The sequence below is a fragment of the Megalops cyprinoides genome, chromosome 4 (genome assembly GCF_013368585.1).
Source record: "Megalops cyprinoides isolate fMegCyp1 chromosome 4, fMegCyp1.pri, whole genome shotgun sequence".
NCBI lineage: Eukaryota > Metazoa > Chordata > Actinopteri > Elopiformes > Megalopidae > Megalops > Megalops cyprinoides.
Window position 1 is genome coordinate 36,008,805 of NC_050586.1, and position 13,606 is coordinate 36,022,410.

The 13,606-nt window shown below is 40.7% G+C and overlaps 1 protein-coding gene across 1 annotated transcript in view; it reads left to right on the forward strand.

The window, feature by feature from the left end:
- Nucleotides 1-362: 362 nt before the first annotated feature.
- The window catches only part of arid3c (AT rich interactive domain 3C (BRIGHT-like)), an 82,791-nt gene continuing 69,547 nt past the window's right edge, over nucleotides 363-13,606 (forward strand). The window contains exons 1-3 of the mRNA XM_036527793.1: nucleotides 363-608; nucleotides 1,358-2,044; nucleotides 10,763-10,846. Of these exons, the coding sequence (XP_036383686.1) occupies nucleotides 570-608; nucleotides 1,358-2,044; nucleotides 10,763-10,846 (810 nt within the window). The 5' untranslated portion in view covers nucleotides 363-569. The remainder of the gene's footprint in view (nucleotides 609-1,357; nucleotides 2,045-10,762; nucleotides 10,847-13,606) is intronic.

A 13,606-nucleotide genomic window follows, 5' to 3' on the forward strand; every position in this document is an offset into this window, starting at 1 on the left:
ACAAATCGGCCAACGTTCACGAATTTAAGAGATAAAACAATTTAATTACATGCACATATTATCTTTATTTCGAAGTCAGTATATTGGGTGATAAAATAGTTTTGCCAACAAATCAGGTTTTAAAACATCACTTTTAAAAGAATTCTTAAATGATGTCTAACATTGAAATGTTCCAGTTATTTCGAATTACTTGAACTGGACCCTCCTTTGCCATTACACAGATTGGTGTAGGCTTCGGCGTTCGGCTATAAGAGCCCTTTCTTCTTGTTAAACTGTATTTCCTTGGTTGTCAGTAGACCCTGCCCTCTATATTTATCACTCTATTGACGTGTTGTTAGCAAATGAGAGCAGAAGGGCTGATCTCTCGCCTGAAGAGGTCATTCTGGCTTCAGTTGCCACTTGTTGCCAAAACCTCCGTACTTCAAGACTCACCTTGTTCTCATTTTTAATCGAATTATATCCTCGCAATCGGGAGGCAGATCTCGATGTTGAAACAGGAATACACCCACATCTAACATTTGAATACTCGTGAACAATTTGGCATTTCGTTACATCTGAACTGGACAAGCATGGTTGATAACGCCAGTATAGCAACGAAATCCGCACTGGTAAGCATCCGGATCTTTCATTCTAACTACACAAAAATTGATTTTTCATGAAGTTGAGATTTCCGAGTTGCGAGGGGATTTTGCGGAAGCCGCATTTAGTGATAATTGCGTTGAAAGTATTTGTAATCGTTTTTGTAGTTTCTTTTTAACATCGTATATTTATATGAAGTTTGCATAGGCTATGATAGTTGAAATTAAGTGAGGATATTAAGTACAGTCTAGCTCTTATTCGTGATACTTAAACTGTATTGTGTTACAACTGATTTCAAATATATTAAAAGTTATAATTCTTTAAAGCCCATGTTTCCGAATCATATTTCTCCATTATGAAATACATGCTTTTGCGTTCTTGCGTTGTAGATTTCTTGTAGTAGAACATTGTTGCATTGTGGTATAAAGTAGTTTTGTTTTCTAAAAACAGTAAAACACCATCAACAAACATACGCTCCGTACACTTTGTAGGCTATCTACTGCATGTAACTTTAGTCATCTGAAAAATGACTTAGTCTGTAGTTCCATAGTGGCATGTACAATTAGTTGGGAAACTACTACGGCATTTCAGATAGTGTTTGTCAATGGCTTTATCTGTCGAAATAGGCATATTTTCGTCACCTTAGTCCCTCGACAGGGTAACCAGTGACCTTTTTTGCATTTCATTCCAAGTAGCTATCCTTAATACGACATTTGTTTAACGAGTTGCTTGGAATTGCTCAGTTTTGATCTGATCCTCGTCTTCTCGTCCCGTATAGCAAGCCGCTTTCTGCTCGGCGAGCACCCTTCCGCAGTTAGTATCCACTGCGTCCACTCATAGCCACTACTCCGGCTCGCAGTCCCATCAGTCCGGCACCGGGGGCATGAAGTTGGAGGCGGTCATGGAAAACCTCCAGCGACAGCAGGCTGCCCGCCTCGCTCTGGAAGAGAAGCTCCGGCAGGCAGAGAAAGAGAAAGACCTCAGGTCAATGGTGGAGTCCCAGATTCAGCAGCAAGCTATAGCTTTCCGTCACTATCAGGCAGCAGTCCGGGGCGCTTTCTCCGCAGGAGTAACCGATTCGTCCTCGGGGGCAAGCTCAGCGGAAAGGAAGCTTGCCCATCACACTGTACCCAGGCACGATGAGGCAGCGGACGACTCCGATATGGACGATGAACTAGAGGGTGAACGCGGCATGCCAGATGACGATCGGGATCTTGAGGAAGATGAAATGGAAAATGAGGGAGTCGTGGACGAAGACATGGAGGGAGCCTTGACGCACTATCAGTCCCGCCACTCGCTGCTCAGTGCAGCGGGGCAGTCCCCAAAGAGTAACGCCGTACATGTGCTCTCCAGGGTCGGCCAGCCCTCGTATCCGGCCCCGAGGCAATCCGAATCCCCAGGTGAAGTGGCACCGCACGGACAATCTCAGCACCACGACTGGACTTACGAGGAACAGTTCAAACAAGTAAGGCTAGTCTTTTCGATACTTTCTCTGAACCGTATGTTTCCAGAATCTTCAGTAACTAAAAATGCAGTTAGTTGCCACACATGAAGTTAAACCTGGGATGCGAAATATGAATTTAGCCTATGCACATCAATGTGAAGTACGGATAGGTGTTTATCAAAATCATTACGACACTGTATTTGCATGTTACAAAGCTACTACAACTCACTTTTCCAGTGTGTTTTAATTTACCGTGTTTCATATAGACTATATTGGAGAAGAATCCTTAATGCCATGTGTTCATTAAGTAAATTCAATTTTATCAACGGACATTCAGATGTGTTGTTAATAAAATGCACGTGAAACAGGTTGCTAGACAAGGGCCCAGCTACCCATGCTCCTTGAAACACTTGTTTACTTTCCTGTTAACTGACGTAGGCTATTAATAGTAATAAGCCAAGAAGCTTTCGCACATGGAAAGCCTACACATTTTATAGCAACTGCGTCGTATAGCATGCAGTACGTACAGTATAGTTTAATTCAGACACCACATGCCTTGTACATTTGCTGACACATTTTTCAAAAGGTATCCATAAACAGAAATGGTATGCCCCTTGGAATGATACGGCCCCATGAATATGGCGGACACCAGTTGGCTTGAGTTAGCTCGCCATTCATTCCTCATACGAACTATTGCTGTATATAGACTTTTTCGCCTTCTACTATATACCCTTCAGGTGACCTTACGTAGATACATTTGTGCTATTAACAGACCTCTTAACCTTTGACACTTGATCTCTAACGTATGGTTTTGTCACAAGACACCCCTGGTTTATATTTATTTATGGGTATATGCAACGACATATCACTTTTCAGTAATTTTTAGTTATTGTTATTGTTAGTTTTTTGGTTTCACACATCTAATATGCTGCACATTAGGAGGAAAGGTTAAGTAAAAGAATCCATCAAGAGCATAACCCTGACTTTTAATATATTGATTGATTCATTTTAGTGTTCACTTTTGCCTTTCACACTATCATGCAAAAAGATTAGTGATGTTAACAGACGTGTGGCTTTGTCACAGAGGAGTCATCATGTTTCCACTAATTCAAATAACCTTAGAATGACTGGAACACCTGCCATTAGCATTCCCCAGTAGCTGACTTTCAGACCAACAGCAAATAATAGTCAAGGTATTGTTCATTTTAAAAACATAGGTCTCTGTGTTTTCAGTATGATGTAATGTATTTAGGTTTTAATGTGCTCGCCATATTTCCTTTAGTGGGTTTCCTGATTGTATGTTCTGTGCTTCTCAGATAGGGATCTAAATCGTTCCATTACAGTGGAGTGATGCATGTTTTGAAGCAAACACAGATCTATATTTCTGAGTGAGTGTGGATGCTCTTGTCATCCTTTATTTATGATTTAGTGTTTAGAAGCATCTCTGAATGTTATATGTGCATTAGGGGCTGCATTAGTGCATGCATTAATGCAACTTATGGCATGGAAATGCAATTCAAATAAGGGGAAGGAACGTTGATAGAGGCCATAAAACAGATGATTAAGCTGTATGGCATCAGTTAGCTGATGATTCTCACAAGGCTGCGCTCTGAGTTTATGAGAACCGAGAAAATGTATAAGCCAAATAATATTACAGTTGTTTACTGGCATGAGGTCCTTTTTGATTATTAGCAAAACTGTGTTTTCCATTAGTTGGCTTGTACAGATGTTTTCCGTTGCAGATAATTTTTTTGTTGTTATTTAAATCTAAAATGGAAAAATGCTAATTTTAGGTTAAGAAACAATGTACACAGTTTTTTATTTTCATATAATATGAAGTGATCACATTCTGTGATCTTGATGAACTTTGATTTTGTTTACTGGAATATTATGACATATCATTTACAAAAGCCATATGTTCTTTGATGAGGATAATCATGAAAACAATAATAATAATGCATACATTTCTTCATACATGAAGCAATGCAATTATAAATGTATCACTTTATTACTTTGTTATGTCCATTATTCTGCATTTTTAAGGTTTAAAACCGAAATTCTTAAGTTGCTGCATCAGATTGTTATAATGATAAAACAAGTCTGTATGAATTGCTCAATATAATGGTGAAATGAAGAAAAAGGGATGCAGATGTGTGGGGGCTTAGCTGGCAGACTGGAGCCAGCATGCCAAGTGTGTTCAAAGCTGCAAAACTAAACCACATTCAGAGGCACTTAATGCTATGCTGGAAATAAGAAAAATGTGTGGCTTTCTAAGAACAATATTAATTTATCATAAAAACGTCAGTAATATGTTCATGTTAATTGGCATGAATGAATTTTTGTGTCAAATTTTAAACATAACTATAATTTAATCAGCAACCAAATCATCAATTTGTAACTCAAAATTCATCCAGAAACCATAGTTGCTTTGTTTTGGAATTTTGATCAGGAAACCATACAAGTGAATTGATACAGTGTGCGCAAATTATCATGATTTGCTATTTATTTGTTTCATTTTTATCTGTGAATACAATCTACAGACTTCTATAAAAGAGCTTGAAATGCATCTGCTGCAAGTAATGGATTTGTCTAGTTAGTAACTGAATTTGAATGAAAGAAGGGAGCTTAAAACACATTTCTAAAATAAAAGTTATATTTTCCATTTGCATTTAAGTCAAAAACATATGCCATATTAAAGTGATTAAACAGTACAGTGCTGTGCTGTCTTTGAAACGCAGTCAGTTTAGTCTGGAGGAAAGAAGCTGTGCAGACATAAACCATTTCTAATTGCATGCTTTAAGGTCAGGTTTTACGTCTCATATCTTAGAGCTAAGTTTAAGTCAGAAGTATTGTAACCTAGGCTTGCTTTTCTTTGAACCCATGCTGTTTAAAGCGCTGCTACAATAACATTATAAAACATTACAGATACAGATGTTGAAATCCAATTCCATAACACAATACCAATTTTTGTTTATTTAATGTAGTAAATCAGTAGATTTTTGTGTGTATATGTTCTTTCGAAAGCAACGGAGAAGAAGAAATAGGGATATTATTTAAAGAGCACATAGTATTGATGTTTGTTTATAATATATAATGTATATCACAACAATTAAGGATCTGAAATTAAAAAGGTATCGAAGAGAGAGAGAGAGGGCTCTACTGTGTTGTTAAAGAGAAACTGTGGAAAAAAAAAAGCAGAAGATGCATGAACTTGGCAGGAGTGCAGGAAACGCAGGAAGCTAGACCTGGTGGCGTTCCAGTCTGGCTCTCACCCAAAAAGCCGGGGATCTCCCTCTCTGGCAGTCTGTGTCGGCAGCCAGCCAAACCGTTACGAAGCAGAAACAAATCATACCCTCTCACACACACAGACAAAGGAGCAGAAATACATACGCATGCACGTGTAGACACAAGCGCACGTGTACCAACACACACGCGTGCACACACATGCACGCGCGCGCACACACACACACACACACACACACACACACACACACACACATTTAATATATACCCATAAACAATAACACAGAAAAACAACAACAATAAAAAATAAACACACATGAACACCGCTGCTTATTTTAGACAGACACTATTACATGAGCTCTTAAAAAACATTGTTTTTAGAGGCTGTTCTGATTGTAAAAAAAAAAATAAAGAGTGTTGTTGTCTGCTCATTCTTGCAGCATAGAGCGGTAGGATGTGTGGAGTGGGACATGAACATTGCGAATAGCTCTTTTTCTCTTAACAGAAAGAGAGACAATTAGGTCCAACTTTGCTTTGTTTTAACAGAGAGACAGTTTGTTAAAAGAGGATTTTAATTGAAGCATTGATCACGGCGCACACGCCACAAAGCAGGCCGGTCCATTTGTTCTTTCTCAGCACCTGTCTCCGTGATCAATGCTCAACAGCAATGACAGCCCAGATTTGCTCTGAGATAAATCCTACTATAATCAGCCTGTTGGATAACATATCAACCCTTCCAATAAAACAGTATTTGCGTGTCCCCCCCGCCCCCCCGCAGAGAGAATACCCTTTTCGTTGCCGTTAGTCCTTCTCACACCTTTGTTTTGGGGTTGTGTTTGATCCTTCTCACACTCTCCAGCTGCTGTGACTGTGTTTTGCAAACACCAAAATGCACCAATTGACTTTTTCCCATAACAACTACTTTACTTGGAGACTAGTGTTTGGGGGTGGGGGGTTGAGGGGGCGGAGTGTGGGAGGTGACGGTGTATGGTTTCACTCTACATGCCACGATTCTTTTCATCCTGGTTGCCTGCCACCCCTGTCTAGAGTAGCCCTTATTTCTCAGCGCTGTAAATTAGATGATGAGCAGTCATATCTAATTAATTACTTTACTGGTCAATGTCTTCATCACAAAGATCAGCAGGTAAAGATGGCTTAGCTTCTAACCAGGTCATGAGGAATCATTTGATCTTTCAGTGCACATGAAGCACCACACGGATCTCAGGCAAGAAGGAAATTAAGTGAATTACAAAAAAGCAAGAGGACATAGATGGAGAGAGTTACCCAGGAAAGGGCAAAATGTAGCTGTAGTCAAACAGCCTTTCAGCGTTCAGACTTTGTCGTTGAGCTGGACGCAAAAGTATTTGCTTTCAGTGCACGTCTCCTTGGTTTCAGAGGGGCTGGCTTGGTTGAATAAATGAACTATCCCAGGTGTATTAGGGAGAGCTTCTAGCTGACACTCAGGTAGTAGCCATAGAACAATACCTTCTTTGGTTGTGCACCGGTATTTTTAAATACCCTTTCCATTGTGGCCTCAAATGCTTCCTGCCCTCTTGATTTTTATTCTTAAAGCGTCTGTGCAATAAAAATCTTGTGCACACTACAAATCAGATGCATACCCACTCAGCCCAACTCAGGTACCTATACCGGGAACTGCTTTTCAGTACTACTGTGCTCTCTCTCTCGACTTTAAAGTCAGTACGTAGATTTGGGTATACGTTTCGCTGGAGATCCATTAAGCCACACAGCGTGCAGTCCCGTGAAGCTAAAACATATGCATGAAGTAAATTCTCCATATGGTGAAGAGCTTGTTTTCAGCCTCCATCGGGGGCCGCGGTATTAGCCCACATAGGCATCTGACAGCTGTGGCTCAGTTTTAAATTTGCTCTGTCATTAGAAATGTTTAATAGCCTAATGAATTCCTCCTCTCTGCTATTACTTTTATATTAGTGGCGCTCTAGAGATGGCTGAAAGGGTGGCCGTAAAAGATGGAACTGAATGAGGGGGTCTGGGGAGGGACTGACATTACATTTTAATGCTATGTTTGCTGAATGCATTCTTCACTCGAGCGGTGTCGGGGAAAATATGCCAAGAACTTTTCTCCATAACTCAAGCAACGAGTGCTAATAAATCGGCTGTGTGGGACACAATACGCCATTGAAAGGCAATGTTTTCTCTGCAAATGGCTTCCTTTTTTTATTAAAACAGAGGTAGGCTGACGTGTTCAAACACCATCCCTGATGTGGGTGTTACGGTTTAATTACGTGGCCACGGGCATTTCTTTAGCCGCTTGCAAAAGCCTGGGAGTTTACAAAATCCGACCGGTCTGCGAACAGGGCCGCTCGCTCAGGTTTTTTTCCACTGGCAGATGCCGGTTGCTGTTTGTGGTGCTGTCATCGTTATCGAGCAACTGGCGGTGTAGCCACCTTGCTGCTGAGGCTTTCGCCGCACAATTGCAACAGACTGTTTTCGCTGCAGGCTGTTTTGGAGACAGGCCCATGCTTACGGTAACAATGCATCTGTTTTTACTCTCACGCGTTTCTGGGAGGTGCCCCACAGGGCTTCCCCTTCGCACCTTCTCCAGCCCTCCGCTCCCGGGCTGAGGAGAGGGGGAGCGATTTGGCGCGGCTCACGGGGTACAAGATTGGATTAACCTGATTTAACAGTGGGGCGTGGGGGTCCCACCTCATTAGATGTGCCGAACCCGCGGTCATCACTGAACCGTTTTCTCCGACTCTGCCGTACGTTGCAGGGTAGCAGATAAAGGGCTGGCGTGAGTAGGCAGAGCTCGATGCAATGTGAGCGTGGTCTGCCAATCAGGAAAGAGCTTTGAAGCCGTGCGCTGGAGTCAAGCTCCTCCATTCAGGTTTTTGTTTTCAACAACTGGTGGAAAAAGATGTGACAGGGGTGTGATCTGGGCCAGAAACCATGCTATCCTTCGTGCTACCCAATGTGTAGAATCATACCATAGTGACAGTTCAGCAGTCTGGGGATCATGCTGAACGTGTAACCTCACTCTTGACCACATTGTGTGGCGGTGATACTCAATAGTGGGTGAACAGTTACTCTTGGCTAGCTTGGCATCGCGTAGACTGCTTTACATTACTTCAAGAAAACAAAGCTTAGCTTGCAAAAAAAGCACAGCTTTCAACCAGAATATACAGAGTATGTGCAGCTTCAAATTTCAAACCCTGACTGTTAATTAATGCAACTTTCTAATTTTAAAACTCTTCACTAATTGCAAGAAAAAACGAAGGGAAAAAAAGATTTTAAAAACTTTGAGTAGAGTAATCTTTGGAAATATTGAAATAGCAGGTGCTGATTTAATATAAATTCACAACCGTCTCTTTGGAACATTGCACTGAAGGAGGGGTTGATACTGCTGTGTGGGGCATTGTCGTTTGTACTCTGTGCCTATCTTCTGAGACAAGATTAAGTAATCATTGATAACATGCACCTCACATGCAGACTGTAGGTGACGGTCTGTGTTTGTAGGTCAAGGTCTCTTGCGCATTAAAACGTGACTCCGTTTACAATAAAATAACAGTACTTACTGCAGCCCCTCAGTTCCATTATCTCAGAGAGGTATACTGCCAAGCATTATCATAAAAGTTGAATTAGGCTGTATAAACATCAAGATAAATTCCTCCAAGTCTTGATGTTTCAGTGTGGGCCATGCTCCCTCAGGGAAGGAATGGTCGGGGTGTTGAGGCCAGCAATCCCTACCGCATGTACATACAGTACATGTGCAAAGTGTGGAGAAGGAGCCACATGTCACAGGGCTTACTCCATATGACCCTTCATGTCAGCATTCATTAGAGTGAGGAGTGGGGAGGCAAGATACACGGGAATCAAGCAGTGATTGTCTTAGACCTCTGGTAGGCATTAGATATTCTCACTGCCAGGAATAGCGTTGTGTGACCCCCCCCCCCCCCCCCCCCCCCCCCCATCCTGTATCAGCCATTGGCCTGAACCATGAGAGTTTTCTGTCAGTTACCAGCCATTTCTTGTACTACATTTATGAAAACTTTTCCCCTGTAGGTTCAGACCTACAAGTTAAGACTGGGCAAATCCCACTCAGATACAGTTAAGGATTTTGTTTGAAATTGTTTTTAATATGTGTGGCATTATTTAAGTGCCCTTGATTAAGCCCTTTGCATTTAAAAGCTGCGGTTGTATGTGTCATAGTCCTGTCTCCGTGAAGGATTTCTTTAAAAAGGCTCAACGTGTAAAAACTATCAACATACAATGCTGAATGAACCTTTTATCTTAAATTATGTGGGTTTTGTAGGCTAGTGGTCTGTTAGTTGTACTAATGCGTAGGTCCCCAAAGGAAACATGAGAGGGTAGTGCAGTAGGTATATGTTTCGAAGAGCTGCTATAATGTTAACCACAATGCTTATCTAAAAGCTTTAGTAAATATTGTGATCGTTGCTGTGCAGGATGGGGTCTCTCTCTGCAGCTATTGGCTGGTGCTTGAATGCTTAAGTTATAGATTTAGGGTAATCTCGGCCTGTCGAGTGCCATCTAATTCTGCAGCGGATCCAGGGAGCGCTGGATGTAAAGATCAGAAGTAACTTAAGTAAATTAACTCCTGCTAATCCAGGAGACTGAGGTGTTTATTTTAATGATGGGTCAGCCCGCTGTTCCAGTTTAGCATCTGGACGAGAGCTGTTGGATAGCAGGGTTTTCTGTCCAGGGGGCCTTGAGAGAGAGGGAAAGAGAGGAATGGGGGATGGGGAGAATAGTTTGCATCCTGATGCAAATGCACAGTTTTTAATGAGAGCTGGACACACAGGTGACCTGCCTGTAATGCCTCTATCTGATTTAAAATTATTTAACCTCTTATTAACTTTGCATTATTTTTTGCATGCATTGCTTAAATAATCTCTTTGCATTCATTTTGCATCAAGAGTCTAACTTGGGTTAGAAATTAATGATGTATTTGTTGTTGTGGTATTTGAATGACAAATTAGTTCAGAGTCACACTACAGTATGTTGTTTTAATATATACACCTACTACATAAACTTACATTAGAGGAGATAATTAAACACATAGCTATTTTTTATAATCATTGTCAAGATCAGGTTTTGTGTGCATAAACAGAGGTAGGCATTGCTTTGTGCTTTGTTGATATGATTATGGCATATGCTGATATAATTGTTTTTGTAACAAAATTTTTCAGTCAGCTTATTCACAATGAATAAGATATACTTCTCAGTAACCTTGTATGTATGTAATTTAACTGTCATGGTGAGTGTAACCAACAAATAATGAACATATAATACTAATGAACATTAAGACCATTAATGACTAATGGAGAAATTTTACCTGCAGCAAGAGCATGGATAAATCAACAATATGGGATAAATGAGAAATGTAATTACTTGATCCACTAGTGCATTTTGTACTCCAAACTGAGATACAAAAAGTTGTTTTGCCTCCCAGTGACTGCCATTGAAGACTGTCATCTGTACCCTTTAAAATGTGTTCAGTCAGGAAAAGTCAGCGGGCCAGAGAGGAAGCTGGGAAATTCAAGTTTCGGTATCGGTGGTGGCTCCTCATCTCTGATTCAGGAGGTCAGTAAACCCGCTCTCTCTTGTTGAGATAACTCAGACCCCAACTGCCCTCTGATGCCTCACACTGGCCTGCCTCAAGGCAGTGACAGGAACACAAAGCTTGCAATATCTGACAGGCCACCTGTCTGGTCTGACCCATCTACATCTGATAGGCCAATGAAACACAATGCTCTTTTGGTGGGTAAAAAACGGGGAGATGTCAAAAAGTCGGCTCCTATTAAGGACTGAGGGATGTAGAGGGTCTTCCCTTTTTTGTCTTTAAAGTCGACAAACAAATTTAAGCAAGTGACACAGTTTTTTTTTCTGCGAATCATTTGTGGAGTAATGTTAAGGGCAAACTGAGGCAGGGTGATTGAACTGTGTGGTCTGAAAATTCCAGTTTTTCCACTACATCAAACCTTGTTTTATTTTCCCAGAAGAAGCTGAGATTGTGATTTCTTGTAATGTGGGTTAGCAGCCAGCTATTCTAAATGGACTAAAAAGTACAAATTTAATATAGGGTACCCAGCTTCTTTTCAGTAATGGAACTGATGCAATCATGAGTTTGTAATAAACATTTGCTGTGTGAGTTAGTCATATCCCAAGACTCCAACACTAATGTGAGACAATTAGGGAACACATTAGATTTATGCGACAACAGAATTCTTGGTTCCCCATACACGCTTTGTGGCTTTTTTTTTGTATTTACGTGAAATGATTGAATGCGGATGAGGAGTGGGAAAGTGCAGTCAGTCTTTCCTTTCTCTCTGCATTTCCTCCTTGCCAGTGGAGTTAAAATGCACAGCTGTGTCTTTAATAGGGAGCAATGAATCAAAGGGTTAATCAGGTCCAGAATTCCTCAGCCACGTGAAACAGCATTTCCCACCTCCACAACAGAAACCACACCAGGGGGGAATACACCCCTTAACTCTGTGGCCAATGGCCAGAGGTGGCCTCCCCTGCTCCACCTCACATTGTTTACAAGGGAAATGATCATTTTCATGCCATTGACTTAATTGGCTGCAGTTGAGACTGGAGTAGGAATAAACTGACACCCACGTGTTAAAAAATTTGCTGTCCAGTAAATGCAGGAGAGAGAAAAAAGAGAGGGCCACTGTTAGCTGTTACTGTGACACCAGAGAAACCATCAGAAATTAATAGGGAAAACAGCTCTCCGGTCTCTCAGAGCTGGTCCTGGAGATGTTTGTTTTACAGCCTTTCTCTGAACCCACAGTTTCTCCTTCAGCCGTAAAAGATGATTTATCATGTCTGATGGGAAATATGAACTATTTGAAATGAACGAATGTAACACGAGTCATGTTTGCTTTGGGGTACCTAACTTTCTGACCCCTTGTTTTGAATAGATAATTCTAGAGTGAGCATACAGGGTATGTATTTTGCAAAAAGGTAGGGACAAGATAAGGATTTATAGAAGTAAGCTCTCCTGTACTGTAAACTGCCCTTGCTAGTTTTATTTTTTTTTAATTTCTGTGTTAAACTCCAGGAGAGTATATAAGCAAGAGAGACAATTAGAGAGAGAGAGAGAGAGAGAGAGAGAGAGCGAGAGAGAGAGAGAGAGATTTAATAAAACTGTGGCTGCTAATACAGTTGAATTGTTTTCTCTGTCAAATGTTTGATTTATTTCAAAGAATATTTCAGAACAGTTCCTGTGGAACAGGAAGGTTTGATTTCCCTTGGGCAAGAGAGGCTGCCACCGTAGTTGCATTGTAAACATTGTTGCAGAAGTTGTCAACAAAAGGAATCAGGATTGCACAAAGTTATACAACCCTGATGTTTTTGTGCTTAGGGAAAACAACAGGAGACTCCCACATACTGCTTATGGCACTTTGAGGTTCCCGTCACCACCAGTTAGAAAACACAAAGAAATCAGTCAATGACACAGGGAGACATTAAAATATCAAACATTCATTTATTGAATCTGATCAGTTTTTCAGACCAATGTTCAGACCATCTTTGATTTTTATCTTCCGTTGACAGGAATGTCAGTTCAGTTCAGCTTGTCAATCCGCAATTTGTGCATGTGTTAACTATGATCCCATTGTCCTTTAATCATTTCAGCTGGCTGAATCGTAGTCTGAGGTGACTCACATCACCATGCTGATGGACACCAATCAGCCACTGTTAGCCAAACAAACATGAATATTAGCTGTGAATTTCCTCATGAAAATTCAACTAATGCGTGTGAAGGGAGGGGTGCGTCAAAGTCAAGAAAAACTTGAGAAGCAATGCATAGATGCATGGACGGCCTTGGGCCTTTTTACTACAATGCATGTTGTCGTTGTCACAGAAGACTATATTGTTATTTTTACAAATTTACTTCAAGTAACAGCAAGAAGCAGATGTATAGGGTATTGGAAAATTTGTTGGGAGTTAAATCTGTCATGTGAGTCACAATACAGATGAGTCACGGATTTAAGGAAGTGTTGCCTATTTTGTCCTACGCACATTTTTAACACCAGCAACTGCTGTGCTCCTGCTGTTGTGTAAGAAATGTAACAAAAAGTAACACGTGAGCTCATCCACCAAGTTAAGGTTAATGCCCAGTATGGTGATGTCGAAGTTAGTTTTTTTTTTAAAATTAGTTTCCTATTCACAGACGTGAAGTGTAGGGAAGAATAACAGAAAATTAGCTATAAGTAAAAACCACATGTAAAGCAGGGCTACAAGATAGTGGCTGGGTATAATCTGAAAGAAACCCCTGTTTATCATTCTTTAAAAAAGTTTTTTTCACTGAATTACATACCATGATAAGTAATAAAA